Source organism: Heloderma suspectum, chromosome 2, assembly GCF_057233095.1.
Source record: "Heloderma suspectum isolate Gila_16-S chromosome 2, 16-S_ref, whole genome shotgun sequence".
In the NCBI taxonomy this organism is placed as follows: domain Eukaryota; kingdom Metazoa; phylum Chordata; class Lepidosauria; order Squamata; family Helodermatidae; genus Heloderma; species Heloderma suspectum.
In genome coordinates this window covers 97669467-97696934 of record NC_139459.1, presented here as the reverse complement: position 1 = coordinate 97696934, position 27468 = coordinate 97669467, and the positions used below count along the sequence as shown (strand labels likewise).

At 43.9% G+C, this 27468-nt stretch overlaps 1 protein-coding gene across 7 annotated transcripts in view; it reads left to right on the top strand.

The window, feature by feature from the left end:
* The window catches only part of VPS13A (vacuolar protein sorting 13 homolog A), a 254743-nt gene that overhangs the window by 95818 nt on the left and 131457 nt on the right, over positions 1-27468 (top strand). For all 7 annotated transcript variants that reach the window (XM_084834257.1, XM_084834259.1, XM_084834258.1 and 4 more), the window contains 7 exons: positions 326-464; positions 3266-3353; positions 12928-13097; positions 23715-23871; positions 26011-26090; positions 26886-26945; positions 27033-27183. In XM_084834257.1, the coding sequence (XP_084690383.1) occupies positions 326-464; positions 3266-3353; positions 12928-13097; positions 23715-23871; positions 26011-26090; positions 26886-26945; positions 27033-27183 (845 nt within the window). The remainder of the gene's footprint in view (positions 1-325; positions 465-3265; positions 3354-12927; positions 13098-23714; positions 23872-26010; positions 26091-26885; positions 26946-27032; positions 27184-27468) is intronic.

Below are 27468 nucleotides of genomic sequence, written 5' to 3'. Positions count from 1 at the left end.
AACGTTACTCTGATGCCTTTGGTGAGGGACTTTTTTAAAAGCTACTTGAAGGTAAAAATATATCTGATCACCCCTGTCCATGTTCTTGTTGATAACCTGAAAGAACTCTAAAAGTTAGTGAGGCAAGACTTAAGGTTCCAGAAATCTTTTTCCTATTCTGTTGACTCTTTTTGTTCTCATGTTTTAAAATGTTATGACCTACCCTGAGAACACTTGTGTTGAAGGATGGGATATACACTTGTCAGCTAACTAAATAAATACTTTAATTCCCTAGTACATGGCTGTGCTTGCTTTTCTAATGGCTTTGTCTCTTTATATATATTAGGTACAAAATATTTGGTGAACTGCCATTACTGTCTATCAGCATTTCAGATGAGAAATTGAAATGTATTCTGGAGCTTATTGATAGTATTCCTAAACCAGAAAGTCCTTCTGACACCACTGTTGCTATTCAACCTTCAAAGGCAAGTATAATGAAATTGATAGAAATGTTACTGTAACTTCAGCACTGATGATTCTTATGGAACCCCAGCAGACTGATCTTTTGGGAAGTGTGGTATTTCTTCAGCTGATAGAAGTTCATACCAAGGGAGTGTTTGGATACATGAGTTGCAAGGATTTAATGCAGAGGCCACTCAGTGCAAATTCTCATTTCATACCTATCCCTTTCTTGTGTTTGCTGGAGATAGACAAATTGTATCATTAGCGATAGAAATGCCAGCATAGAAAACAAAATAAAAAACATTGTACTAAGGCTGAGCCAAAAGTTCTTCTGTGAGAACTTTTGGCTCAAATTTGGGCAGTTGGGACAGGTGAAGGGTTCCAGAAACCATCTCACTTCTCTCCCCTTTTTTTTGCTTGATGTGTTTTGCAATGGTGGCGCTCTTCTTGGGAGTTCTTGGTTTCGTAACTTGGATTGTAAACTGGGATTAAACAACAGTTTCCTGATTTGGATGTAACAAGAAGCTGTAGTTTAATTTAACTTGGATAAAAGCATCAAAGCTAAGTGCATAAGGGGAAGAAGTAGCTTGTGGGCACATGACTTGCTCTTGGTCTAATAAACATGGGTTTATTGGTACAAGGTTGTTATGTCTGTATTGGTCCCAGGATACTTCTGGGTGTGGAAATGGCAGCTGTAACCATTGAGAAATGCTTCTACTGCTGGTAAGTTCACACTCCCCAAAGTTGCCAAAATGACATACTCACGCAGACACACACACCAGTTTTACCACCTGTAAATGTATGGACGAATCTGGCTTTCTGTCTTCATCAGACTTCTTTGTTTTGGAAGACTGAGAAACTTTTTGTCTTCTATGGGGTCAGAAATAAAGAACTTGCTGTGTTCCTTTCAGTTTGTGTTTCGGAAACAGTTAGACTTCATTATGCTCTGGATTGACTCCTGATACCGCAGTTGGTACGGGCACATTCCACCAGGGATGTTGTTTCTTCAGCTGCCTTTTTGAGGGGCATTCCTTTTCAGGGCTTATGCAAAACTGCTACCTAGTCACAGCCCACAACATTCATTAAACATTATTACCTCGATGCTCACTCAGGAAGAGGCACTTCCTTTGGACTGGCAATACTGGCTTCTCTACTGATTTGACCACTTGTTCCCATCTCCTTGGATATGTCAGCTGGCTAATCACCCATATGTATGATGCACTAGAGACCACAAAGAAGGAGGACAGGTTGCTTACCTGCAACTGTAGTTCTTCAAGTGGTCATCTGTCCATTCACACATCCCACCCTCCTACCCCACTATAGGTATTCTAATGTGTTTTTCACCATTTAGGGCTGTCACTGTAGCATCCTCAGAAAAACTGAGGGGAAAGGCAGGAGAACTGCCCCATAGGCATGTTCAGGAGAGGTGGAGGGTGGTATTCCTGCCTAAAAGTCTTAGCTCTGAAAAGTTCCAACAGAGTTCTGCACAGGCACAGAACCCATATGTGTGAATGTACAGGTGGTCACTTGAAGAACCACAGTTATAAGTAAGAAGCCTGCCCTTCTTCTGGATCTCTCAGAAACTTTCAGTAGCATCGACCATGGCAAGCTTCTGGATTAGCAGGCGGGGCTGGGATTTGAAGCCATGGTGGTTCTAGTCCTTCATGGAGGGCCAATTCCAGAAGGTGGTGCTGGGGGACTCCTGCTGGCCTGTGGTTTTTAAACATCTATATGAAGCTAGTGAAACAGGTTATCTGAGACTTTGGAATGCATCATCATCAATATTTAAAGGTTCCACCCTTAAAGACAACCTAGAAATAAATGTAAATAAATAAATATGCAGATGACACTCAGCTGTATCCTTTCCCTCACAGTCCAGGAAGGCTGTGGAGATCTCAAATCAATGTCTGGGGCCTAGATGTGAGCTAAACAAGTTGAAGATTAATTTATATAAGACAAAAATGTTCCTGGTTAGGAGACAGGTGATCCAGGGACAAGACATCCATTTGTGTTGGATGGGAGTCATAGTCCAAAGATGATTCTAGAACCTATTAGTCTTGGATTCCATGTGACACCTTTGCTCAGCTTAGGCTCATGTGCCAGTTACACCCATCCCTTGAACTCTCAGATCTGCCATTATTGCATCATGTCTGGACTACTGCCCTGTACACTATGAAGGGCTATCTTTGCAAAATTCTCAGAAACTTCCGTTGGTCCAGAATGCAGCAGTGAGGTTGGTAACTGGAACTGCATATTGGGACTATGAAACTCCCTTATTGAAGCAATTACACTGGTTTCCCACTTGTTTCTGAGCACATAGGCTTTGTCATGACCGTTAGAGCCCTTTACAGTTTGGAGTCAGGATATCTGAAGGACTGCCTTCTACCTGTTCACTAAGATAATTGAAGCCCTTTTGTCTGTTCAGTCTATCCTGGCTGTCTCTCTGAGTCCAAAAAGAGAGTATTGTTAGTAATTGCACCTAGGTTCCCGTGAGAACCTCATCTTGCTTCCTCTTGATAGGCTTTCCACCAAATGGCAAAGACTTTCGTTTTTAGGAAGACCTTGACTTTCTGCGTATTTATTTTTTCTGCAAATGGTTTTATTGCATTATTTTTACTTCGCAGCTGGTGTTATTGTTAGCATCTCCAGATACTGTTTTTAAGGACATGTTATATGTCTTTTACTTCATTTCATTAATTGTACGATTATTGTTAGCTGCCTTGAACTACCAGGAAAGGTGGGGTATAAATTTGTTAAATAAAATTTACTAGCCAGAGGCATTATATACTTTTAAATTAAAAAGTAGTTAATATTTCCCTTTCAGCTTCAAGTATCTTCACTGTTAACAACACCACAAATGTCAACTTCGGTGCTTCCACTTCTGGAACATCATTCAATAGCTGGATCAAGTGGTAAATATTGTCTTCATTTATTTTTGTTTAATGTGGTGACATTAGTTCATAAAATGATTATAATTTTTTAATGTTTATTATTTTTGTATATTTAATGTTTCAGCCAGTTCTTTCTTTAGGGTAGATTGTAACTTCTTATCTTTTTTTAAAAAAAAGATTAAAACCCTCTGAAATATACCATTTAAAACAGAAAATCAGCTAACATAAATATCCAAATTAAAAACATAAAGAATAGAATATGAGTTAAATTGTGATCACTACTTCCTCCTTCCCACCCCATCCTCATCTAAAACATAACCCCTAAAAGTCTCCCAAATGTAAAATGCTGCTTCTAAGAGAGACGTGGGCTGCATGTTTAATTGAGGAGGTCCCATAGTTATGTTTTGTTACTTATTTAACTAAATAAATGCAATCTGCCCCTCAGCCTAAATATAGGCCTCTATTTATTTAAAAATAACATGTAAAACACTAAAATAATACCAAAAGAAGACCTATAATAAAAGCAACATAGGTCTGCAGGTATCTTCCATCTTTAGTCCCTGGTTGGGCACTTTAGCAGTCCCCCTTTTATGCTGCCATCATCCTTAATAAGCTTGATGGAGGAGGTATAGTCCTTCATTTCCATTTCCATGTTCCTGGCTTTCATGTGCAGTCTTTTAAGGAAGTCTAGATAGTCACTAAAGTTCTAGCTGACACAATCAAGCAGGGAACACACAGTTAATATACAGTCAAATCCATTCTTACCAAACATTTTGAGGACAGATAATCATCTGGGATTCATAGGCTTGGATACAGACAAAGGGCAGTATCCAACAGGGTGTTGTGCTGTGCCGATTCCATTCCACAAGTGGCATTCATCACTTGTGCAACTGAGATTTAGCACTTCTGAGAGCAACCGGAAATGAGTGGAAATGCTTGTTTCTGGAACAGGGCAGGTCAGCAGAGCTCACATAAGGGAGCTCCATCAACCTGTCCTGATCTAGAAATGAGCGTTTTCACTCATTTTGGGGCTTCCTCTAGGAAGTGTTAAATCTCTTGCTCAAGCAGTGAGTCCCACTTGCACAATGGAATTAGTGAGAGGGTCTGCTTGCGGAACCAAATTGACAGGGGTGTAACAGAATCGGCAGGGGTGCAGTGCCCCGTTGGAAACTGCCCAAATTCACGATCTTCTGGGATATTTGGATACTTAACCACTTGTGAAACTAGAACCATCAAATTGTTCTCCTGCTCTATGTTTTGCCATTGAACGTACATATCGTCCTGTGAGTATATTAGGTACAAAAGTAAGTTCTTCTTCGTGGTCTCTGTGCATCACACATATGGGCTCCGCACCTGCGTGGAGCCTCGTTCGGGAACGTTCTCTAGCTGAGGAAAACATTTTTGGTGGGAATCCTCCACCACCGTCCACTGCGCATATCCCAGTGGGTTCCCGCCCGTTCCCTCAGTTCTCTTTCGACCATCTTACTGAAAGGATGTCTCTTTGGGATCTTCCGATTATTTTGGCACTCTTTGCTGAGGATAGTTAGGAGTTTTCTTCTTTTTCTCTTCTCCTTTTTTCTGCCTTTATCTTCAACTAAAAAAAAAAAAGAAAAAATAATAGTTATTTTTTCTCTGTTTTTTTGCGATCACTGATCACCATTTGGCGACACATGGCCATTAGGACCCCTTTTTGAAAGTTCACTCGGTGCAGTGGTAAGCTACCCCGCCCCCCGATGGATGCTGTCTTTGCCTTTTTTGCCTGGGGGAATCTCATGTGGTGGAGACCGGCCGACATTGTATGAATTTCACCAAACTAAACATCACCGAGCAGACCGCTTAAAAGCGATTCTTTGGAAGAAGGCTTTGGAAGCCATTGACAATACACTCGATGACTTCTACTTCTCAGCCTCAGACGATGGCAGAGATAAGTCTGTCTTCCTCAGTGCGGCAGGCCAAGTCTTCAACTCTAACCATTGGTTGAACTGGTCTGCCTGCTCCAGGCAGATCCCTAACTATTTCTACTGCTAAGAAGCTTTCTAAGAAAGCTAAGGCACTGAAAGCACCTAAATCGGTGAGTGAAGTTCCAAAAAAGAAAGACCATCATACAGGCCTTTCTCCTTCTCAGATTATGGAGAAATGCCAGAATACGATCCCGCTGCCACCACTGCTTTTGGACTCTCCAATACCGAGAGTTCCTTCGGTTTCATTGTTGGTACCGAGGATTCCTTCAGTATTGTTGACTGCACAGCCACATACGGCATCGACCTTGGAAGGCAAGATTAGAGAGGTCTCGCCACTGATAGCACCCCGTATCTCCCCACTACAAATTCTGCTTTCTCCTCCACCAGTACTGAGGGAGCGTTTATATAGAAATACCTCCCCGGATTCATTTTGTTCTGATGTGTCACGTATACCCTACCGTGACCGTTACGAGAGAGATGTGTGCTACAGATCCTGTTCACCAATACGTGGCTGGGACAGGTACGGCAACTGGTCTGCTCTGCCCAGGATGCATTACCAATATGAGGACTGGCTTGTCATTGTGATGTTCTTGACAATCGTACTAGCTATTTAGGAGCAACTTCTCCTAGGTACTGTTCAGCACCTTTGGCAACCGTTTTGAGACCACCACAAGAAGATCCCTTCTTACTGCTGCTGCTGGTCCGACCATGCTCAACTTCATTAAGACAATTTACAGCAAGAATGTTGGCACCACAACCTTCTGAGGCTGTGGGTTCGATTCAGTCAGGCCCGCTACCAGCCCTTCCTAGCCCAACATCTAGGGAGAAGGAGAAAGATCGGGTTCAATGCGTAGCTTCATCCCCACAATCCATCGAGGACTACCTCTCAGGCTCAATGTCAGTATCATCGGCACAACCTTCTGTTTCCTCACCAGACGAGAATGTAGGAACATGTGAAGGAGTCTCAACTTCCGAAGATCTTTACCATTTTACGGAACAAATAATACGGATGGCACAATCACTGGGAATTGAGACCCAGCAGTCGGCAGAGAAAATTACAAGATCCGGTTTTTGAGGAGGTTTACATGGAGGCTTTGGCTCCAGTGTCAATTCCTTTTCTCCCTACACTGCTACAGACCATGACGGAGTCCTGGAAAGTCCAGTCTTCAATGGCTCCCACGTCGAAACGTTTAGAATCTCTCTATAAGGTGGGAGAGAAGGATGCTGGATTTCTGTTTATACATCTGTGACCAAATTCAATTATAGTGAGATCATCCCAGGGCAAATTGCAAAAGATTCGTGCCTCACCGGTGGACAAGGAAGGTCGCAGGCTGGACTTACTGGGCAGGAGGATTTATTCTTCATCCACACTTGGCCTCCGTGTGGCTAAGTATCAAGCCACAATGTCAAGATACCAGCTTTTCTTGTGGGAAAAGATAGGATCTTTGTGCAATTATCTACGAGAGGACCAGAGGGAGCTTGCATATATTTTTCAAACTGAGGCAGTAAAGTTGTCATGACAACAAATTAACACTACTTGCCACCAAGCTGACTGTGATGCAAAGGACTGTAGGAGCAGTAGACCTCTGCAGGCACACTTGGCTTCGGTCTGCAGGCTTGACACCAGAGGCTCGATTGAGGATAGAAGTTCTTGCCTTTGATGGTGAAGGCCTCTTTAACTCTAGGACTGACAAAGCAATGGATGCCATTCAGAAGGCAAAGAACACTGCAAAAAAGATGGGTGTTTCACAGAAATACCAGTAGCACCTTTATAGGCAGAGGAGATGGTTCAGACAGCAGCAATTCCATCAACCTCGCCAATACCAGGATAGAACTTCCAAATTTTATCAGCAGCAGCCCCAAAGAAAGCAACTTCCTTCCAACTGCTTTCAACAACAATGCTCCAAGGGGGACAACTCCTCTAAATGACAGCTTTGACTTAGCTCTACACCCCATGCCTTGAGTCTCTTCTCATCCAGTCTTTGGATCGCTCCTAGGTCGTTTTCTTCTAAATTGGATGATTATAACCTCAGACAAGTCGGTACTAGACATCATTCAGTTTGGGTACCGAATAGAGTTCGAAGTCCTCCCTCCTCTTGGTACTGTTCATGTTATGCCACCCTCAGAGCCTCTCTGCTTGGAGACATCTACAGTGCTCGAGAAGGGAGCTATCAGAAGAATTACACCTTATCAAACAAGAGACGGGTTTTTCTCCCGCAATTCATGGTACCGAAAAAGGATGGAGGACTTCACCCTATTCTGGATCTCAGAGGCCTCAACGAATTCGTCAGGACAAGAAAGTTTCAGATGACTACTTTGGCTTCAGTCATCCCTCTTCTTTGTCAGGGTATATGGTTTGCTTCAGTGGGCCTAAAGGATGCTTGCTTCCACATTGCCATCAGGGAAGATTATTAGAAGTACCTTCGTTTTGTGATTGGAGATCAGCTGTTTCAATTCACGGTTCTCCCGTTCAGCCTAGCAACCATGCCGAGGGTCTTCACAAAATGCATAGCAATGGTGTGTGCCTTCATACGCACTCGGGGCGTCGAAGTCTATCCATACCTGGATGACTAGTTAATAGTGGCATAGAATCATAGAATAGTAGGGTTGGAAGGGGCCTACAAGGCCATCGAGTCCAACCCCCTGCTCAATGCAGGAATCCAAGTCACAGCATCCCTGACAGATGGCTGTCCAGCCTCGTCATGAATGCCTCCAGTGAGGGAGAGCCCACCACCTCCCTAGGTAATTGGTTCCATTGTCGTATTGCTCTAACAGTCAGGACGTTTTTCCTGATGTTCAGCCAGAATCTGGCTTCCTGTCACTTGAGCCCATTATTCCGTGTCCTGCACTCTGGGATGATCAAGAAGAGATTCTGGCCTCCTTCTCTGTGACAACCTTTCAAGTACTTGAAGAGTGCTATCATATCTCCCCTCAGTCTTCTCTTCTGAAGGCTAAACATGCCCAGTTCTTTCAGTCTCTCTTCATAGGGCTTTGTTTCCAGTCCTCTGATCAGATGATCATCTCTGATCATCTGATCAGAGCCCTCCTCTGAACCCTCTCCAGTTTGTCTGCATCCTTCTTAAAGTGTGGTGCCCAGAACTGGACACAGTACTCCAGATGAGGCCTAACCAGTCCTGAGTAGAGGGCAACTAGTACTTCCCGGGATTTGGAAGCTATGCTTCTATTAATGCAGCCCAAAAGAGCATTTGCTTTTTTTGCAGCCACATCACATTGTTGGCTCATATTCAGCTTGTGATCGACAACAATTCCAAGATCCTTCTCGCTTGTAGTGTGGTTGAGCCACGTATCCCCCATCTTGTAACTGTGCATTTGGTTTCTTTTTCCTAGGTGCAGAACTTGGCATTTATCCCTATTAAATGTCATTCTGTTGTTTTCTGCCCAGTGCTCCAGTCTATCCAAATCACTTTGAATTTTGTTTCTGTCTTCCAAAGTATTATCTATCCCGCCCAATTTTGTGTCGTCTGCAAATTTGATCAGCATTCCCTGCAGCACCTCCTCCTCCAAGTCATTAATAAAAACGTTGAAGAGCACTGGGCCCAGGACTGAACCCTGCGGTACCCCACTCGTTAACTCTCCCCAGTTTGAGAAGGTCCCATTGATAAGCACTCTTTGAGTCCGATTCTGTAGCCAACTGTGGATCCACCGGATCGTTGTTTCATCTAGCCCACTTTGAGCTAGTTTGCTCATCAGGATATCATGGGGCACTTTGTCCAGAGCTTTGCTGAAGTCGAGGTATATGATGTCTACAGCATTCCCATGGTCTACAAGGGAGGTGACTTGATCAAAAAATGAGATCAGATTTGTCTGGCAGGACTTGTTTTTGACAAATCCATGTTGGCTTCGAGTAATCACGGCATTGTTTTCAAGGTGCTTCCAGATGGATTGCTTTATCACCTGCTCCAGAATTTTCCCAGGGATTGATGTCAGACTGACTGGTCTGTAGTTCCCAGGTTCCTCCTTTTTACCCTTTTTGAAGATAAGGACAACATTAGCCCTCCTCCAGTCATCTGGCACTTCCCCTGTCCTCCATGATTTCTCCAAGAGAATAAACAGCGGTTCTGAGAGTTCTTCTGCCAGTTCCTTTATGACTCTAGGATGCAGTTCATCTGGCCCTGGAGATTTGAACTCATTCAAAGTCATTAGGTGTTCCTTGACCATATGCCTATCGATCTCAAGCTGCAATCCTGCCCCTTCAGCCTGCACTTCGCCTTTGCCAGGGGGCTCATAGACCCTCTTTTGGGAGAAGACTGAGCCAAAGTAGGAATTGAGCACCTCTGCCTTTTCTTTGTCATCTGTAATCGTTTTCCCATCCTTATTTAACAGCTGAACAACCATTTCTTTCCTCTGCCTTTTACTATGCACATAGCTGAAGAAAGCCTTTTTGTTGCTTTTAGCATCCCTCGCTAACCTCAGCTCGTTCTCAGCTTTAGCATCATTGAAACACCTTCTTTCTCAAGCAGTTTTGTTTGTCAGAAACCTGTTGCAGTCATTGGGACTCATAATAAACGAAGAGAAGTCCAGCCTGGAACCCATTCAAGTGATTCCCTTCATAGGAATAGTGTTGGATTCAACAACTGCAAGGGCCTACTTACCTTCGGACAGATGCAGGACATTGATGGAGTTAGCTCACAAAATTTCTTGTTCCCGCAAGACAATGGCTTTTCAAATTCAATGTTTATTGGGACTGATGGTAGCCACAGTTTATGTTGTAGCCTGGGCGAGGCTCTGCATAAGGGGTCTGCAGAATTGGCTTCTGAAGTCGTTCAATCCGAATGCCGACACTCATAGAGTGCGCTTGGTATTGCTGGTCCATATAGCATGCAGTTTGATTTGGTGGACGCAGCCTTGCAGCAGGGACCCCGTTTACACCGTTGCCTCCCACAAACTTTGCTGACCGATGCATCTCAACTGGGATGGGGAGCCCATTGCATTCCACTACAGATTCAAGGCCTGTGGCACTCCCATGAAAGAGCTACATATCAGTGCACTAGAACTCCTGGCAGTGAGGAAAGCACTTCAATCTTTAGAGTCCTATCTTGTTCATAGGCATGTTCAAGTACTGACAGACAACACTACTATGTTATGGTACCTCAACAAGCAGGGCGGAACTCATTCTCCATGCCTGCTGAATATGGCTATCGAACTTCTAGACTGGGCAATCAAAAGGGATATTACACTCACAGCCCTTCACATCCTGGGGAAGGACCACCACCTGGCAGACTCTAAGTGGCAGCTGGCTCCTTCCTTCATCCAGATACTATTCCAGAAATGGGGCAGACCACATATGGATCTCTTTGCTACCAGTCACAACACAGTATGCAACAGCTTTTGCTCCAGAGGAGGTCTCGGCACCAGATCCCTAGGGGATGCCTTTCAAATTCGTTGGTCAGAAGGTCTATTCTACATCTTCCCTCCATTTCCTCTAATTTCCAAGGTACTGCAAAAGATTCGGAGAAACAACACAGACTGTATTCTGATAACTCCTCGGTGGCCAAGACAACCGTGGTTTGCTCCCCTGCTCAATCTAGCCAACAAGAGATACATGCGTCTACCATCAATACCAACACTTCTCACCAGGGATCACAGTCGTATTCACCATCCAGGTCTCGACACCCTTCTCCTCATGGCATGGAGAATTCATTCGACTTAGACTGCCTGCCTGTGGAGGTGCATACAGTATTGTATGCAGCACTCAAGACATCTACTAGATGGACATATGAGAGTAAGTGGAAGACCTTTTCCACTTTTGCAACTTCTCAGGGTATCGATCCCTACTCTGCTTCAGTACCGACTATACATACTTTTCTTCACAGTCTTCTTAAAAAAGAGTTAAGGTTTACCTCAGTTAAGGTCTACTTAGCTGCAGTTTCAGCCTTTCATCTTCCAGTGGATGGTTTTACAGCGTTTGCACATTCAACAGCATGCCAGTTTCTGTGGGGCTTAAGAAATTTAGCTCCTCCAACTCGAGTCTTTGTTCCAGGATGGAGCTTGTCTGTTGTTTTGAAGATCTTGATGTTGAAGCCGTTTGAGCCTTTGGCCAAGGTAGATCTCCAGCCTCTATCCTGGAAGGTGGCATTCTTAATGGCCATAACTACTACTCGAAGGGTGAGTGAATTATGTGCTCTTCATATAGACGCACCATACCTTATTTTTCATAGAGACAAGGTGGTGGTAAGACCTGACCCAGCCTTTCTGCCTAAAGTGGTGTCTGATTTCCATGTAAATCAGGACATTGTTCTCCCCACCATTTTTCTGGTACCACCTTCGCAGCTGGAAACAACACTCCATACTTTGGATGTATGTTGTGCACTGGCTTTCTACAAGGCTAGGACGGAATTGTTTCGTAAATCTCACAGACTTTTTGTTTCCTACGGAGGGTCCAAAAAGGGGTTTCAGGTCTTCTCACAGAGGCTTGCCTCTTGGATTGTGCAGGCTGTATGGTTAGCCTGTGAACTTGCAGGATTGAAGCTCAATGGCCCCATTAAGGCGTACTCCACTAGAAGTGTGTCCACTTCAACAGCATACAACAGGGGAGTGTCGATACTGGACTTACGTCAAGCTGTGATGTGGTCGAGGCCATCCACTTTCATCTCACACTACAGACTGGATGTCTGGGCGAGGGAGGATTGTAGTTTTGGCCATGCAGTCCTGTCATTGATCCTCCAATAGCATGTGAAAACACTCCTACCCACCTCGGGTAAGTCAGCTTGTTAATCGCCCATATGTGTGATGCATAGAGACCACGAAGAAGAAATGTAGGTTGCTTACCTGTAACTGTAGTTCTTTTGAGTGGTCATTTGTGCATTCACACAACCCACCCACCTTCCCCACTTTGGCATCGAAGTCACTATTATTGTCGATGTTGAGGTGAGGCAGTTTCCTCGGTAATGAGGCCATTTGTTAGTCTCAAGGAACTGAGGGAATGGGCAGGAACCCGCTGGGATATGCACAGTGGACGGTGGGGGAAGGTTCCCGCCAAAAATGTTTTCCTCAGCTAGAGAATGTTTCTGAATGAGGCTCTGTGCAGGCGCAGAGCCTGTATGTGTGAATGCACAGATGACCACTCGAAGAACTACAGTTACAGGTAAGAAACCTGCATTTATTTAGTGAACACCTTCTGATCCTGTGTCCTAGTCAGTCTCTCTCTCTCTCTCTCTCTCTCTCTCTCTCGCTTCGAGTTTAGCTATTGAGTTCCATTTCTCCTTGAATTACTTGCAAGTTAGTACTCAGCATACCATGTTAAGTAGCAGGCTGAGGCTGTTGCTTTCAAATAGTTACTCCAGTGTATTGCTTGATGTGGTAACTGTGGCATTTACCTGAGAACAGATATACATGGAAGGAATACAACAGGAGTGTTGGTATCTCTTTAATGAAGTAGTGACTTCTGCAGTGAAACTTGGAAGTAGTAGTGTTGGAGCTACCACCTGAGATTGGGTGTTTATTGCATCAGCTATTCCGGGTATGTCCTGGGACTTACCTCAGGAAGGCAGCATGGTACAGACACATTTATAATTATGTAGATAGATAATCATTGGATTGACTGCATAGAATATAATTAAGTGAAAATGTAAGCATTTTATAACCATCATTGTTTGACCTTTTATAATAAATAGAATCAGAAGAAGAATATTATGATGCCCCAAGTAGTCCTGTGGAAGATTTGCCATTTTTTGAAGCACCTTTGGGTTCCTTCAATAGGGCTGCCAGCATTCGAAAAAAAGCAGCAAGGCGAGAATCTTTGAAGAATATGATTGATTTCCAACTAAGATTTGAAATATCTGAGGTAATATGTTTTACCTTCTTTCATAGAGCCTTGTCTGCATTTTCTTAATGACTGATCTTAACATACTGCTGTGTACTGAAACTTTATTTCCTTCGTGTAAGTTGAATTCTTTACCACCCTTGTTGACCATTGTTTCTTCACTTTCAAAAATAATTTAACTATTTCTGTGGTTCTTCTCATCAATTCTCTCCATAGTGGATGTGACTAGATGGAATACAGACTTTTCTTTTAATTTCAACATTATCTATAGAGCTAGGGCTTGGATCCAGCGGTTGTGCAAATGGAAACCTGTAACCCGCCTTCTCCACACTACAGCTCTCTGCACCTGTATTCTCAAAAAGCCTCTCCTAAGTTGCTAGTGACCCTCAGGAAGGAATGGGATATGTTGTGGGTGGCTGCTGTGATAAGGGGAAATCAATGAAAATTGAAAAGAGGTAGCATGCACAACTAGACCCTTGGGAAGGTCTTTTGGGAGAATGTAGGTGGCAGTGGTGGGGATGAGGGCCAGGAAAGTCCCAGGCATTATTAAACAGACTAATACATTGATAAATAAACAGTGGTAGTATTTGTATAAGTTCTATTACGTTATTGTACACCTCCCTGATAATTTTTACTGAAGGACAGCATAAACATTCTCGAAATAAATAAAATACATAACAACGTCTAGACACATCAGACGCACAGAAAAATGTTTTTTTAGTTAGCTAACAAGGTTCATAATTTGAAGTCTCCCAGTGCTGTTATGGAGAGTATATGAATTTACACAATTTGCAATCCAGTGCTTTACATCTTTCTTGCATAGGAATCTGCATGATACCAAGTCAGACCATTAGTCTGTCTGGATCAGTGGTGTGCAACTTTCAGGGGCCTGCGGGCCACACCCTGCTGCTGCCACACTAATGAGTTTGCCACAAAAACTTGGCAGTGCGCTGGATAAAACCTTGCCGATTTCCTTTTAAATAAGCAGTGCAGGGAGCACGTTCCTTGCTTTAAAGCAAAACCCTGCCTACCGGAGAGTTCTGGGAACATGATTTTGCTGTTGAAACAAGGTGAACAGTCCCTGCGCGCTCTGTTTTAAAGGAAAATGTTTTGCCACCTCCATACTGCAGAATTCACAGCAAATTCAACAACACAGCAGGCCAGTGGGGTCCATAAAATCAGCTGGGTGGGAACATGTGTTATCCACCCCTGATCTATATGAGTATTGTTTATGCTGACTGTTAGTGGTTCTCTAGGATTTCAGATAGTCTTTCGCTGCCCTACCTGGAGATGCCAAGGATTGACCTTGGCATCTTTTTCATCCAAAGCATGTGCTCTATGTTAAATTCAAAGCATAAACACCCCTCAGATTTTGGAAAGCAAAACGTTAATTGAATAGACTCTTTCTGAAGTCTGCATCTGGCAATCATAAATTTAGGGCACAATCCTATTGGGATAGTTGACTGCCTCTAGAGTTGGCCAGCTGTCCTATGCAGGGCAAATGGAACACGGAGGGGTCCTCTGAGCTCAGCCTGCCCTGCTTTTGTGGCCAGATGGCAAATTTTGGCTGTCTAGTCTGGGCACGTCAGAGCGGGAGGGAGGAGGCTGTGTGGCACATAGGAAGCCACATAAGCGGCTTCCACAGCCTCCTCCCCAGACCTGGGAATGCCCCCTATTCACCTGCTCTGCACTGCATTTCTGAGTGCGGAGACCAGCGAGAACTGCGCTGCCTACAAGGCAGCGGGGGAGGGGGCAGGGAGCATGGTTTGTGGCAACTGTGGTTGGAATGCTGGCTCTGACCTCAGTTCCTGGGAACTGAGAAATCCCATGGCCCTCTAAACACTGTCTTGTGGCAGAGGATTGCTCTCTTAGCTTCTGATACTAAATTTATTTATTTATTTATTTATTTTATTTATTTCTATACCGCCCAATAGCCAAAGCTCTCGGTAAATAAAACAAGATTTGTACTTTTAGTTGGTTTCCTAGCCCGTTAAAAAGAATAACCACTAATTTCAATGTAAAGTCAAATGTAAAGTTATTTAAAAGCAATTATTTGTTTGGGCTATATCCAGTTAGCCTCATCATTTTTCTTTGATTTGTTAGTGGGAGATAAGTTTCTGTAGTTGCTGCAAAATGAAACCATACTTTTGAAGTACAATTGCACAGGTAATATAAAATTACTTCTGAAATGAAACATTTTTGAGTGAAAGTTTAAGTTTTATTTCTGTTGATATATTGGTGTTAAATTTTTCTTTCCTTGTTTATAATATGTGAACCATGGTTGTGTTCTTTGAAATTTGTATTCGTGATGTAGTATTAAAAGTTGTAGCATTTCACAAAGAAGGGATGGTGTGGTACAACGAAAGAAGCAAGAGCAGGAAGAAATGAGAGCAAGTTAAATACTGATACATAACCTTGCTACCTGTAGCTAAAATATCTTTCCCACCCTTAGTTAGTTTTAATAGTATGTATTACTTCTTTGATATGCATATAGTTATAAAAATAAAAATCTGCACAAAATTTTGTCCCATACAAAAACGTAGTAGGAAGTTTTACATGTCCCAAACTAGGTTTAATTTCACTACTTACTATGTCTAAATCCACAATCCATTAAAATATAATTCAGGCAGTATAACAAACATTTCCAGAATCATAGCAATAAAACAGCAGCATAACCAATAAAACATACATTAAAAGCCATTCGTAATGGGTAGGTTTTCAGAGCATCTTCAAATAGTGCAACTGAATGGGCCACCCACACATTTCTTGGGAGGGAATTCCATAATGTAGGAACAGCTACTGAAAAGGCCCTGTGCCTAATGCCCACCAATCTAACTGATCTTAAATGAGGAGGGCAGGGTCTCCAACCCTTTTGGGCTGGTGGGCACATTGGTATTTCGAGGGAGTATTATGGGCACTGTCACAAAATGGCTACCATGGGGTGTGGTCATTCACAAAGCACGCTTTTCCTAGAAGGCAAATTGATGAGGCTAAAAGAAAGATGACTTGCCCAAGAACATAAGTACTGGGCAGAGGTGTGGTCTAAGCTCCAAAACACAAAACCACTCTTCAGAAACCACAGTGTTTTGCTCCAGCACCTCACAGAAGGCAATCTCATAAGACTCAGAGACATAACATGGCTAGAGAATGAGTACAAGACAGAGGTGGGGTCTGTACCCTAAATACCAGATAATATATTTGCGCCCACAAATCACAACAAATCTCCATTTCACAGAAGGCAAACTGCTGATTGTTCTCCACCACTGCCTTTAGTCCCCCTAGGATGTTCCAACCACCCCTCAGAGTACTTTTTCTTATTTTCCAGGGTAGCTTCCTAATGAAGTGGACTGCAGCTGCTCGCCATTTTTATTTTCTAATAATGCCTCTAGGGTCCACTAAAAATCAGGAGAGGCAGGAAGGCTGGCAGGTGCCAAAGGTGGTTTCCACAGGCACATTGGTGCCCATAGGTACCACATTGGGGACCTCAGGAGTAGGACCTCTGATCCCGATCTTAAGACACAGGAAGATTCATACAGCTGCAGGCGGTCTTTCAAATAACCTGTCCTCAAACTAGTTAAGGTTTTAAAGGCCAAAACCTGCGCTTTGAAACTAGTGCAATTGGTAACAGAATCTGTATAATATATTTTGACCATCTGGCCCCAAAGAACATATGGGTAGCTGCACCCTGTATTATCTGAAGTTTCCAAGTCATCTTCAAAGGTAGTCTGGATGTAATGAATGCATGCATGGCTAAGACTTGGTCTGCTTTTTCTAAGTAGTATCACAGCTAACGTACAAGCCTAGGCATGTAAAAGATACTCCTGGCCAGCACTTCTGTTTCCACAAATAGTGCCAAGTCCAGAGGAACCCCCAAACTTCGTTTGCTGCTCTGCAATGCCAGGTCTGTTACCCAGAAAACCTCCCTCATCCATGACATGATCCTGGATGAGGCTGCAGACCTGGCATGTATTACGGAGACCTGACTGGCCGAGGCTGCTGCTCCAACCCTTGCAGCCATGTGTCCAGCTGGATTTTCGTATGCACAGCAGCTGAGGGCTGGGGATCGGGGAGGGGGAGTGGCTGTTATCTACCAAGAGTCCTTGGTCTTCACCAGGCCCCCTCTCCAGGAGACCAAGGTTGCTGAGTGCATGTACTGGAGGTTGGGCCCGAAGGGCAATCTGGGGATTCTGCTCGTGTACCGTCCACCCCGCTGCACGACTGACTCCCTGGCCGAGGTGCTTGAGCTGGTCTCTGATGTGCGTGTACAGTCCCCTAACTTATTGGTGTTGGGGGACTTCAACGTACATTCGGAGGCCATCCTCACAGGAGCACCTCGGGACTTCATGGAGACCATGGCCTCCTGGGAGCTGTACCATATTCTAACTGGGCCCACCCATGTAGCCGGTCATGCACTAGACCTTGTGTTTGTTTCTGGAGAAGCGGGGAGTGATCTGGAAGTCGGGGGTATATCCACTACCCCCTTGTCATGGTCAGATCACTACCTGGTGACGTTGGACTTCTCGGTTCCACAACCCCTCCGCAGGGGTGGAGGACCCATTAAAATGGTCCGCCTCAGGCGTCTTATGGATCCAAATGGATTCCTGAACGCGCTTGGGGATTCTCTGGGGCATGCCAACGGCCACTCGGTCGAGACCCTGGTGGGTGGCTGGAATGCTGCAATCACTGGGGCATTAGATCAGGTGGCTCCGAAACGCCCTTTCCCCCTAAACAGGGCTCGGACTGCACCATGGTTCAATCCGCGGTTACGAGCTCTGAAACAGGATGTGAGACGGCTAGAGCGCCGGAGGCGGAAGTCTCGCTCCAAAGACGATCAGACACGGGCTAGAGCTGTATCTTCAGCCTATCACATGGTGGTGAAGGCAGCAAAAAAGGAATATTATTCTGCCTCTATCGCATCTGCAGAGTGCTGTCCCAGGAGGCTGTTCCAAGTGGTCCGGAGCCTGGTCGGTCCTGTGGCTCCGGAACCACTGGAGCATTCTAAGGCCTCCTGTGAGGCTTTGGCAAGGCACTTTGCAGATAAAATTGATCAGATTAGGTTTGTTAGTCTGCACGCTGTGGATAAAGTTAGTGAGCAAGAGGCGGCATGTGGCAAACCGGTTTTGTGGGATCGGTTCCAGCTTCTTCCTCCTGATGAAGTGGACAAGGTGCTTTCGTCTGTACAGCCGACCACCTGCTTACTTGATCCTTGCCCATCTTGGCTCATTATGGGCTGCAGAGAGAGACTGGGTGAGGGGATCAGGGCGGTGGTGAACGCCTCCCTTGAGGAGGGAGTGATGCCATCAGCCCTCAAGGAGGCAGTGATAAGACCACTCTTAAAGAAGCCCTCCTTGGATCCTCAAGTTCTGAACAACCTTCACCTAGTCTCAGATCTGCCATTTTTGGGCAAGGTGATTGAGCGGGTGGTGGCGGTCCAGTTGAAGGCACACTTGGAAGAAACTGATTATCTAGACCCATTTCAGTCGGGCTTCAGGCCTGGACATGGGACAGAAACGGCCTTGGTGGATGATATGAGGAGGGCTCTGGATAGGGGTGAATGCTCCTTCCTTGTTCTCCTTGACCTCTCAGCGGCTTTTGATACTGTTGACCACGGTATCCTCCTGGACCGCCTGGAGGGGTTGGGCATTGGAGACACCGTATTGCGGTGGTTCCGGTCCTTCCTCTCCGGCAGGTACCAGAGGGTAGCACTGGGAGAGGAGGTTTTGGACCCGTGGCCACTCACTTGTGGGGTGCCGCAGGGTTCCATCCTCTCCCCGATGCTATTTAACATCTGTGTGAAGCTGCTGGGGGCTATCATCAGGAGGTTTGGGGTGCAGTGTCATCAATATGCGGATGACACGCAGCTCTACCTCTCATTCAAATCTTCACCAAGGTTGGCCGTAGAATCCCTGTCCAAATGTCTGGAGACGGTGAGTGGCTGGATGGGGAGGAATAAGCTGAAGCTCAACCCTGACAAGACCGAGGTACTTTTGGTGGGAGACAAGAGGAGGCTAGGGGATGTTGACCTGGTGTTGAATGGGGTACGGCTACCCTTGAAAGACCAGGTCCGCAGCCTGGGGGTCATTTTGGACTCCCAGCTGTCCATGGAGGCTTAGGTGTCAGCTGTGAGCCAGACAGCGCTGTATCAACTCCATCTGATACGGCGGCTGCGCCCCTTCCTTCCCAACCATCTGCTCCCATCGGTAGTACATGCCCTGGTCTCCTCTCGTTTAGACTACTGTAATGTGCTCTACGTGGGGTTACCCTTGAAGACGGTTCGGAAACTGCAGCTGGTACAGAACGCGGCGGCTTGCCTGATTAAAGGCAGCTGCCGGCGAGATCACATCACTCCAGTGCTGAAGGAGTTGCACTGGCTACCAGTTGTTTTCCAGGCCAAATTCAAGGTGTTGGTTTTGACCTTTAAAACCCTATATGGTTCCGGCCCAGCCTATCTTAAGGAGCGCCTCCAGCAGCACCAGACAGGCTGCTTAAGAAGATCAGCCTCGGATGGCCTTCTCTCTGTCCCATCAGCCAGGACAGCTAGACTGGTGGGGACGAGGGAGAGGGCCTTTTCTGTGGTGGCCCCCACTCTGTGGAACTCCCTCCCTAGGGAACTCCGTCATGCCCCCTCTTTAATGAGCTTCCGTCGTGCATTAAAAACGTGGTTGTTCAGGCAGGCATTTGGGGTGGGTTAGGGTATTTTAGAAATGTTTTTATTGTAGAATTTTATTGTTTTAAACTGTTTTATTATATGTTGTACATCGCCCAGAGTGGCTGGGTGACCGGCCAGATGGGCGATTAATAAATTTAATAATAAATAAAATAATAAAAATAAATAATAATAAAAACTGCAACTTGGTTCTTCAGGGTCTGTGCAACCCATCTGGAAGTGATTGCACCGCTCCAGCCAATCATCCAGTTTCCCCACCTTCAGCTCCACGACCTGCTGAATCACTTGTCTATTATGCAGATGTGAAGGGCTTTGGAGAACAGAAATTCGAGACAGTCTAAACCATGCCTGAATAGGACTGAATAGGACTGTTGTTGTTGTTGTTGTTCAGTCATTCAGTTGTGTCCAACTCTTTGTGACCCCATGGACCATAGCACGCCAGGCCTTCCTGTCCTGCGCTCTCTCCCGGAGCGTGCTCAAGTCCATATTCATTGCATCAGTGATGCTATCTAGCCATCTCATCCTCTGCCGTCCCCTTTTCCTTTTGCCCTCAGTCTTTCCCAGCATCAGGGTCTTTTCCAGAAAGTTTTCTCTTCGCATTAGGTGGCCAAAATATTTGAGCTTCACCTTCAGTATCTGTCCTTCCAATGAGCACTCAGGGTTGATTTTCTTTAGGATTGACTGATTTGACCTCCTTGCAGTTCAGGGGACTCGTAAGAGTCTTCTCCAGCACCACAGTTCGAAAGCATCAATTCTATGGCGCTCAGCCTTCCTTATAGTCCAGCTCTCACAGCCATACGTTACTACTGGGAAAACCATAGCTTTGATTAGATGGACCTTTGTCAGCAAGGTGATGTCTCTGCTTCTTACTATGCTGTCTAGGTTTGCCATAGCTTTCCTCCCAAGGAGCAAGCGTCTTTTAATTTCATGGCTACAGTCACCGTCTGTGGTGATCTTGGAGCCCAAGAAAATAACATCTGTCACTGCTTCCATTTCTTCCCCTTCCATATGCCAGGAAGTGATGGGGCCAGATGCCATGATATTCGTTTTTTTAATGTTGAGTTTCAAACCAGCTTTTGCACTCTCCTCTTTCACCCTCAACAAGAGGCTCTTTAGATCCTCTTTGCTTTCTGCCATTAGGGTGGGATCATCTGCATATCTGAGGTTGTTGATAATTCTCCCAGCAATCTTAATTCCGACCTGTGATTCATCCAACCCGGAGTTTCTCATGATGTACTCTGCATATAAGTTAAATAAGCAGGGCGACAATATGCAGCCTTGTCGTACTCCTTTCCCAATTTTGAACCAATCAGTTGTTCCATGACCGGTTCTTACTGTTGCTTCTTGACCCTCGTACAGGTTTCTCAGGAGACAGGTAAGGTGGTCTGGTACCCCCATCTCTTTCAGAATTTGCCACAGTTTGTTGTGATCCACACAATCAAAGGCTTTAGCGTAGTCAATGAAGCAGAAATAGACGTTTTTCTGGAATTCTCTTGCTTTCTCCATGATCCAGTGAAGTTGGCGATTTAATCTCTAGTTCCTCTGCCTCTTCGAAACCCAGCTTGTACTTCCGGTAGTTCTCGGTTCGCATACTGCTGAAGCCTAGCTTGTAGGATTTTGAGCATAACCTTGCTGGCATGTGAAATGAGTGCAATTGTACGGTAGTTTGAACACTCTTTGGCGTTGCCCTTCTTTGGAATTGGAATATAAACTGACCTTTTCCAGTCTTGTGGCCACTGTTGAGTGTTCCAAATGTGTTGGCATATTGAGTGCAGCACTTCAGCAGCAGCATCTTTTAGGATTTTAAATAGCACAGCTGGAATACTGTCATCTCCGCTAGCTTTGTTGTTACTAATGCTTCCTAAGGCCCACTTGACTTCACTCTCGAGGATGTCCGGCTCAAGTTCAGTGACCGCACTCTCATGGCTATCAGGGACGTTAAGATCTTTCCTGTATACTTCTTCTGTGTATTCTTTCCACCTCTTCTTAATCTCATCTGCTTCTGTTAGGTCCCTGCCTTCTTTGTCCTTTATCATGCCTGTCTTTGCACAAAACGTTCCCTTGAAATCTCCGATTTTCTGAAGAGATCTCTAGTTTGTCCCATTCTGTTGTTTTCCTCGATTTCTTTGCATTGTTCATTTAAGAAGGCCTTCTTGTCTCTCCTTGCTATTCTCTGGAACTCTGCATTCAGTTGGGTATATCTTCCCCTTTCTCCCTTGCTTTTCACTTCCCTTCTTTCCTCAGCTACTTGTAAAGCCTCATCAGACAGCCACTTTGCTTTCTTGCATTTCTTTTTCTTTGGGACGGATTGAGTTGCTGCCTTCTGAACAATGTTATGGACCTCCGTCCATAGTTCCTCAGGCACTTTGTCTATCAGGTCTAATCCCTGAAATGTATTCCTCATCTCCACTGTATATTCATAAGGGATATGATTTAGGTCATACCTGAATGGTTTAGTGGTTTTCCCTACGTTCTTCAATTTAAGCCGAAATTTTGCAACAAGAAGCTCATGATCTGAGCCACAGTCTGCTCCAGGTCTTGTTTTTACTGACTGTATGGAGCTTCTCCATCTTTGGCTGCAAAGGACATAATCAATCTGATTTCGATATTGACCATGTGGTGATGTCCATGTGTAGAGTCTCCTCTTGTGCTGTTGGAAAAGAGTGTTTGCTATGATCAGCGTGTTCTCTTGGCAAAACTCGATTAGCCTCTGTCCTGCTTCATTTTGTGCACCAAGGCCATGCTTGCCTGTTATCCCGGTGATTTCTTGACTTCCTACTTTAGCATTCCAATCCCCTATGATGAAGAGGACATCTTTTTTTGGTGCTAGTTCTAGAAGGTGTTGTAGGTCTTCATAGAACTGATCAACCTCAGCTTCTTCAGCATCAGTGGTTGGGGCATAGACTTGAATTACTGTGATGTTGAATGGTTTGCCTTGGATTCGTACTGAGATCATTCTATCGTTTTTAAGATTGTACCCCAGTACTGCTATTCCCACCCTTTTGTTGACTATGTGTGCTACTCCATTTCTTCTCAGGGATTCTTGCCCACAGTAGTAGATATGATGGTCACCTGAATTAAATTCACCCATGCTTGTCCATTTTAGTTCGCTGATTCCCAAGATGTCGATGTTCAAACTTGCCATCTCATGTTTGACCACTTCCAGCTTACCTTGATTCGTTGATCTTACATTCCAGGTTCCTAAACAATCTTGTTCTTTACAGCATCGGATTTTCTTTTCACCACCAGTCACATCCACAGCTGAGTGTCCTTTTGGCTTTGGCCCAGCCGCTTCACTCTTTCTGGTGCTACTTGGAAATTCCCTCTGCTCTTCCCCAGTAGTATATTGGACACCTTCTGACCTGAGGGGCTCATCTTCCGGCGTCATCTCTTTTAGCCTTGTGATATGTTCCATGGGGTTTTCTTGGCAAGAATACTGGAGTGGGTTGCCATTTCCTTCTCCAGTGGACCACATTTTGTCAGAACTCTCTGCCATGACCTATCTGTCTTGGGTGGCCCTGCACGGCATAGCTTATGGCTTCACTGAGTTACGCAAGCCCCTTCGCCACAACAAGGCAGTGATTCATGAAGGGGAGGACTGCTGTACACATTCCAAAATCCTTTGTTAGAACAAAGTGTCAGAGACTGAGACTTCGGACCATCCAGGAAAGGAGGTGGAGGCAGGGTCTGGAAAGGCATAAAGCCTGGGAAGAACTTTGGTAGCTAGCTATGGCAGAATGGATTGGAGGTGTATGGGGAAGATCATTGGGGGCCTGGACTGGAAGCATTACAAGTGGATTGTACAGTAAATCTTTTGGAAGTATAATGTCCCTGCTATGTATATGAAGCTACATTACTATGCTATTCATACGAAGCTAATTATCTTTTGTAAGCTGCCTTGGGAAGTCTTTGCCCACCACCCAGCATGATTATGGATTCATTGACAATCCCAGTGTTGTTTTAATACATAGGTATTCGTTCAGGTGTGTCGTCTTGCTGAAGGTGTTGAAAAGCCAATCCTTCGCCTGGAGATTTTAAAATTAGGCACTGAGCTTATGCTAAAGACTTATGATATGACTGCCTCTGCTTTCCTTAAAGAGATCTGCCTAATATGCCCAGAATATATGGGTAAGTATTTACATAAGATTAAAAATAATTTACTAATCAACCAGGGACACCAATTTTAATTTCAGGTGAAAGAGGAGAAATTTTAGTGTAAGGGAATGGGATGGGGAGAAGACTTGCAGCAAAGGCCTGCTCTTAAATATATTCAATATTAAATTACAAAAGAAAGCAATTTATTTGATGTGGTTGTTTTATTCCTTGCCTCATAAATATCAGGGGGAGGGATGTGTACTTACCCCACCCTCCCTCCCTAAATGGCACTCCTATTATTAACTTTGCTGTGCCAAAAGCTGAGCTTTATGATGTATGGAACTATTGAACAGCTTAATTTTAAAATATAAAATTAGGGCGCAATCTTATCTTGATAGTTGGCAGCCTATGAAGTTGGAGGCTGCCAAGTATTCAATGCAAGGCAGCCGGAGCACGATGCCTTTTCCCTAGATGGGCAATTTTGCTTCATGGAGGGGAAGGAGGCCAGGATGTGCGCATTGGAAGCTGTGTAAAGCAGCTTCTGTGGTGTCCTTCCCTCCCTGCCCCTGCGACCGCCCCCCCTTTCACCGTCTCTGTGCTTCATTTCCAAGCTCAGAGACATAGCCAGTGCGAAGAGAATGGCACCAGCTACGAAGGGGCAGGGGGAGGGACGGGGAGCGTTACTTCTGGGCTCTGAGGTTAGAGCCCTGGTTCTGACCTTGGATCCCAGAAACTGAAATATACGATGTCCCCCAGGTGCTGTCTATGGGACATAGGATTGCACCCTTAGTGACTTAAAATTCAGGGACATTTTGTGAAGTTTTATGTTCGAGAAGGGAAAACAAACATTTTATTTGTAATTATTTATACTTGAATGTCATAATAGTACATGTTTTTTTCCCTGACACAGGATGAATAGGCATGGATCAGAATGAGGTCTTAAACTTTCTTCAGTTTTTTAAGCTCAACTACAGATCTCCCCCCCCCCCCAATTGTTGTGGTGCACTACTACACCCTGCATGTATGGAGAGGAGAGTGAAATGGCTCTTATAGATACTTGGTATTCTGCCCATATGTAGGGTACTGAATTATAGCCTTTATGTCTAACTTACTCTTATTACCATTCTCCTCTGAAGCTTTATATCACTACATTGTTATTTGCACTTCTGCCTCTGCCTTTATTCTCTACATGGGACAAAGTAGAAGGGAATTGCCTGACTCTGATGTACTTCTTATGACACTTGGCTATGGCACCTGTGCAAATGAGAAGTCCAACACAAAAATGTATGCTTGGTTTTTGTTTTACTTATAGGATAGATTTATATCCTACCCCTCAATAAAATTATTTCTTTTTTATTATTTTTTCTTTTTTATTCAGTTTACAAAAACCATATTAGACAATAAAATAACAAAACTTGGTTAAAAATAGCAGCAACAGTAAAAAAAGGGGGGGGGGATAATTGTGGCAAAAACATAAATCTCATTGAACTTAAAGATCAGAAGGCTTAGGTCCAGAAAGACTTCAAAGTAGGTGCCAGACAAGCCTCCTTGGGGAGACCATTTCCTAGGCAAGGCATTGCAACTGAGAACGCCCCCTCCCCAGTATCCACTTTCATCTCAGAACAGCCTTTCCTAACTGATTCCCTGAATGTTTTCAACTTCAGTTCCCATCAGTCCCAGCCAGCATGGCCAGTAGTTAGGAATGCTGGGAATTGTAGTTCAGAACTTCTTGAATACACCAGGTTAGAGAAGGCTGGCTCAGGGTAATACTGGATGGAATGAAAACACTATGGGGATAATAACCAATCTTCACTTTTGTATACAAAATAAATGCACAGGGCATGTGTGCTAGTCTAATGCTTCGTTTTGAAAACTCCTTCGACAATACTTGCTTTAGTTGTTTTCATCTAAACAAGCCTAATGATTGTTACATTATAAATAATGCTTTACTGTCCTGGTGTATGCAGCTGTTTTGGACAATGTCTTTAATTTGACTTTTTAAGCAAATCATAGAGAAGTTCTTTACATCCCAAGGTGATTCGTGTGCAACATGTGTAACCTGAGATTCTGTTTTGTCCCAGTTCATGTATATACCAACATAATTTTGAAAGATAGTGACTAACTCAAAATAAGCATGTTGTTTAGGTTTTAATTATTTGTTTCTTTAATTAGATGATAAAGGCAAGCCAGTTTATATCATTTCAACACTGGATAATTTAGTGGATGATCTTCTATCAATTGACTACATAAAGGTAAGGCGGTGGGAAGACTTGAAACATTTTTTCTTAACCATTCTATTGATAGGTATTTATATATCAGTATGTGAAATAGTCAAATTCAATTAACTGAAAGCCTAGTGACCTGGTCCTGTTTGTTATTCCAGCAAATAAACATTAACATTATTAGGAAATGCGTTCAAAATAAAATGGCCAATCTAATAATACCCTTATATCTATCTGTGGTGCAACCACAACTGGAATACTGTGTGCAATTCCAATCACCCCATCTCAAAAAGGACGCTACAGTGATAGAAAAGGTGCAGAAAAGGGCTTTCTTAGGAAAAAAGATGACTTGTAAGGATATATGATAGATGTTCAAATTATGCAAGGTGTGGAGGTAATAGTTTTCTATTAATACTAGGACTCGGATTCATCCAGTGAAATTGATTGGCGGTAGAGTCAGAAAAGTTCAGAGAAAGTACTACTTCAGAGAACACCTAATTAATTTATCAAATTTGATGTCACAAGGTATGGTGATGCCCACATGTTTAAATGGATTTAAGATGGGATTAGACAGATTTTATCTGTCTAATCTGCCTTGCCTTTATGCTCTGCTGTGGGCTTCCCAGTGGTTTACTACAGTTGGAGGCAGGAGCTGGACTGAAAGGACCGTTTGTCTAATGCAGCTTGGTTTTTTTTGTGTTAGTATCAAAACAAATACTGAGAAGCTGGATGTAAAACATTTATGTATAGATTTTTTATGTAGCTGTGTTGTACAGTATATAATTTTTTCAAGTTGTAACTGGCTTTTTTACCCTTTGAAAACAGGCAGATATTAATGCCCCAGATCTGAAAACTACTTATAAGAATGTTCTCCAGCTGCTGAAGGTAATAACTGTGGTTCATTTATGTAATATTACTAAGTCCAGGAACGTGCATTTAAAACTATTCTTACTTGGATTACTTTGTTGTTAGGTGAATTTTTCTTCTGTAGATATCCATTTACACACAGAAGCACTTCTGAGTATCATGAATTTCCTAAATAATCTTCTTCCGACACAAGAGACAAATGCCGTAGAGATCATCCAGGAAAAAGAAGAGAAGAAGGAAGTTCTCAAGAAATTTAGTAAGGTCTTTCAGTGTCAAATTGCTAGCTACATGCCAGCTCCATTTTACATCCTAGGTTCTTACAAGATGCATGGAGGAAACTTTTTCAGCATAATGGTTGTCATTTTCAAATTGCTCTGGATGATAGTACAAATGCTCCTTTTAATACTGAAAAAGTTGAGATGTTCATTTGCTCAAACTCCCATCTGGAAATAGTTCTGGAGTTTGTGTATGGAGTTGGGGACAAGAATATGCTTTAAGACTTTAGAATGTTTTCTTAAAAACGAGTATTGAGACACTTGTT